This window comes from Bactrocera latifrons, unplaced genomic scaffold (assembly GCF_001853355.1).
Source record: "Bactrocera latifrons isolate USDA-ARS-PBARC rearing strain unplaced genomic scaffold, ASM185335v1 scaffold_3, whole genome shotgun sequence".
NCBI classification, from domain to species: Eukaryota; Metazoa; Arthropoda; class Insecta; order Diptera; family Tephritidae; genus Bactrocera; species Bactrocera latifrons.
The window spans coordinates 4,452,735-4,455,971 of record NW_017536629.1 but is presented as its reverse complement, the minus strand read 5'-3'; the positions used below and the strand labels follow the sequence as shown (position 1 = coordinate 4,455,971).

General features: G+C 31.3%; 1 protein-coding gene across 1 annotated transcript in view; it reads left to right on the top strand.

Moving 5' to 3' along the window:
- The window catches only part of LOC108970341 (protein fem-1 homolog CG6966), an 11,300-nt gene extending 8,429 nt beyond the window's left edge, over nucleotides 1-2,871 (top strand). The window contains exons 6-8 of the mRNA XM_018935667.1: nucleotides 1,839-2,593; nucleotides 2,687-2,812; nucleotides 2,854-2,871. Coding sequence (XP_018791212.1) covers nucleotides 1,839-2,593; nucleotides 2,687-2,812; nucleotides 2,854-2,871 — 899 coding nt within the window. The remainder of the gene's footprint in view (nucleotides 1-1,838; nucleotides 2,594-2,686; nucleotides 2,813-2,853) is intronic.
- The last annotated feature ends 366 nt before the right edge of the window (nucleotides 2,872-3,237 follow it).

Genomic DNA, 3,237 nt, shown 5'->3' with positions numbered 1-3,237 from the left:
ATTTTTTTTTTTAATTTTCCTTTCTTGCCCCAAACAAAATATATTCTTTATTTAAAATATATATTTTTTTCTCTTTCTCGTTGAAATGGAAAAACGCTTAAATTTGCAATAGAAAATTCTCACGTAACGTTCCGTTTTTGTGTTAATCCTGGAACGTCATCCTTAACTTACGTTATATAACATTTCGGGAGCAAAAATAAATCAAAAAGGATTTTATTATTTTCTTTTATTTTATTTTTAGTCAAGAAGTAACGAAATTCATATATATTTTTAATTGTTGCTGTACGGAAAATCAGAACAAAATACATAAGGAAAAACTGTTTTCAAACGAATTTAAAATCGTCCTTCGCCGTATTGACGAAGAATAGCGGAACAGGGTTAAAGTCGGTAGGATTTTTCTTTGTTGAAGTCCCTACTTTCTGATGGTTTAAAAAATGTTTACACCGCCATAGTAAGATTTCTAAAAAAATGCAAAAAAAGTAATAACCCACTAAATTCAAATTGCATTTGTGACAGAAATCGAATTAAACCGTTTTAACCCTTCAAATTTAGATTATTGTAAATTAGATTATTTGTAAATTATTTTCCCTTTCATTTTTGTTATTTTATTTTTCTTTTCCAATGGGTTTTATTCTACTGTGACTTGTTTTTCCTTACAAATGCTATCTACACTTGTCTATTCACTTACAGTTACAATAATTTTTTCCATTGCTTTTTTACTTTAGATAATACATTTATTATTGGAAAGGGGTGCGGATTTGGATCAACCGAATAAATCAGACGAACGCCCATTTAACTTAATCGCCAGCAATCCCATCAATACAATACCGTTAATCAATTACATGAATCTGAAGTGTATGGCTGCAACTGTAATAAGTAAATATAAAATACCTTACCGCAATCAATTACCAAAATTGCTCGAACAATTTGTCAGACAACATGAACCTTAAAAAATACGTAAATACCAAAAGCATACATAGGTCTGAATGTAAACATTTTTCAAACGTATTTATCTACATAGTATTATAAAAAAAATAATAATATTAACAAATCATAAATGTGCATATATACATACTTCAATAATATGGAAATATAAGTGACCAAATTAAAAAAAAGAAAATAATCAAAGAATGTATGCTAAAACTCACAGTCAATGTTCGAAAACAATAATCTCTTAGACTGACTAGTTTAACGAACTTTAAAAGGCCGTTGTGTCACGAATTTCCTTGCACCTCAATTTGCAAATATTTTAATGTACGCGTTATTTTTTAAATTACTCATCCACAATACATCATATCAATACAAAATCTACAACGGCGCCCACAAATATAAGTGTGCCACTTTGCATTGCAGTTACCCAAAAAAAATTTAGGTCGAATTTTCGGTTATTGTTTTCGAACATAGTCATGAATAATAACATGAATAAGCGGATCACGCATATATGTACATTATACAAGGTTATATTCCTGATATATCATGAAAGAAATTTCCCTTAAGTTGTAAATGTAAAACTTGAATAACAAATAGTGTAAGCGCAAAGTAGTGGAACTTCCCTACTATAATATATACGAAAATACTGACATATAATAATTCGAGTTATAAAATACTTATTACAAAACAAGTTATTTACAATTATATCTGTTGAGTTCAACGATAGAACTTAGCATACGAATAATACGATACGATAAAAAAAATGTTATATTATACAAACATATATATATATATATATATATGTATGTATATATGTAGATATATACATATGAATCTGTCTCTTACATATTATTATAAATAAAAAAAATATATATATTTTTAAATTATCTTTATAATGTTGTGTGTAGAAAAACGACCAATGGTGCCACTGCGTCCAGCCTATGGTAATGCCATTGAGTTTACAACACTRGAAGAGCTCGACAATATTGCTACCGATGTGGATGCAATGCGTATTCAAAGTTTGTTGATATGTGAGCGTATACTTGGCTTAACGCACAAAGATATGCTCTTCCGTTTAACATTTCGTGGCGCCTCATATGCGGACTCACTGCAACTACAACGATGTATCGATTTGTGGCGCCTCTTGCTAGAAGTACGTGTTACGCATTTCTCAATACTACATTTCGATACGTGTTATGCCGCCCAAACATTAGTACGTCTAATGATCGATTTGCATGAACGTTATTTGCGTAATGTCGAGCTAGAGCATCGCGAAGTAGACATACGTGAATTCTTTGACGAAGAATTTGAGGATGATGCGGGAAAAGATGAGCATTTGCCAGTTTTCGAAGATGTAATTGGTGTTTTCCGCCTACTAAGTGGTACCGTAACCGAGGCACAACAGCTGTTGAAGATACGGCCGGTTTATCGTAAACAGCAAGAAAATTTCGATCGCATATTAAAATGCATAGCTCATTTGATTTACCTTTTAATTGGTACTTCGGATACAGCTGAAAAAAGAAAAGATGTCTATTATGCTGTMTACGATTTGGTGCATACGAGGGTGCGTAGCGCATGCACTTACGATACGTTGCTGCATTTGTGCGTGTCGCGATTGAATGTCATCAAGAGCGGTTACTTAAGTGATGAGAACCACTTAAACGTAAGTGGATGCGTATTCTTATTGAAATTTGAATATAATAATCGAAAATTTATAAATATTCATATACGATTACATATATTTGCTTTCATGCAGATTGTATTTCCCAACGATATGGTTGTTAAACTATTACTAGATTGCGGTATGAATGTGAATGCTAAAAACGAGGCCAAATCAACGGCCTTACATGTTGCTGTACAACCTTATAATTATAGCAATAGAGTGAGTAAAATAAAAATTTTCAAATTTTTTTACTCTTATAGACCAATGCAGGTCTTTAAAAGTCGTGTAAAGTGAAAATAATTTAGAAGTTGGAAAGATACATAAGATAAAAAAAAGAAAACAAAAATCAATTACGGGCGATCTGAGGCCTGGAAAGGGAATTTGAATTAACTTCAAAATTTATGCAAAAAATTCAAATAACCGTTTTGGTTTTTATATATTTTAGAATATATAATACAAATATTACTGTCTCTTATACACATCTAGATGTGTATGACCCATTGCAAGCTTGCAATGCACAAGAATTTCTTCAAAATGGCTGATTTTTGCTATTTTTTGACAGATGTCGCTTGAAGTCTGCCGCCTCCTTTGCGTTTACAGCATCAGAGGTTAGCAGTTTTTATATTGCTAATTAAATTATGTGC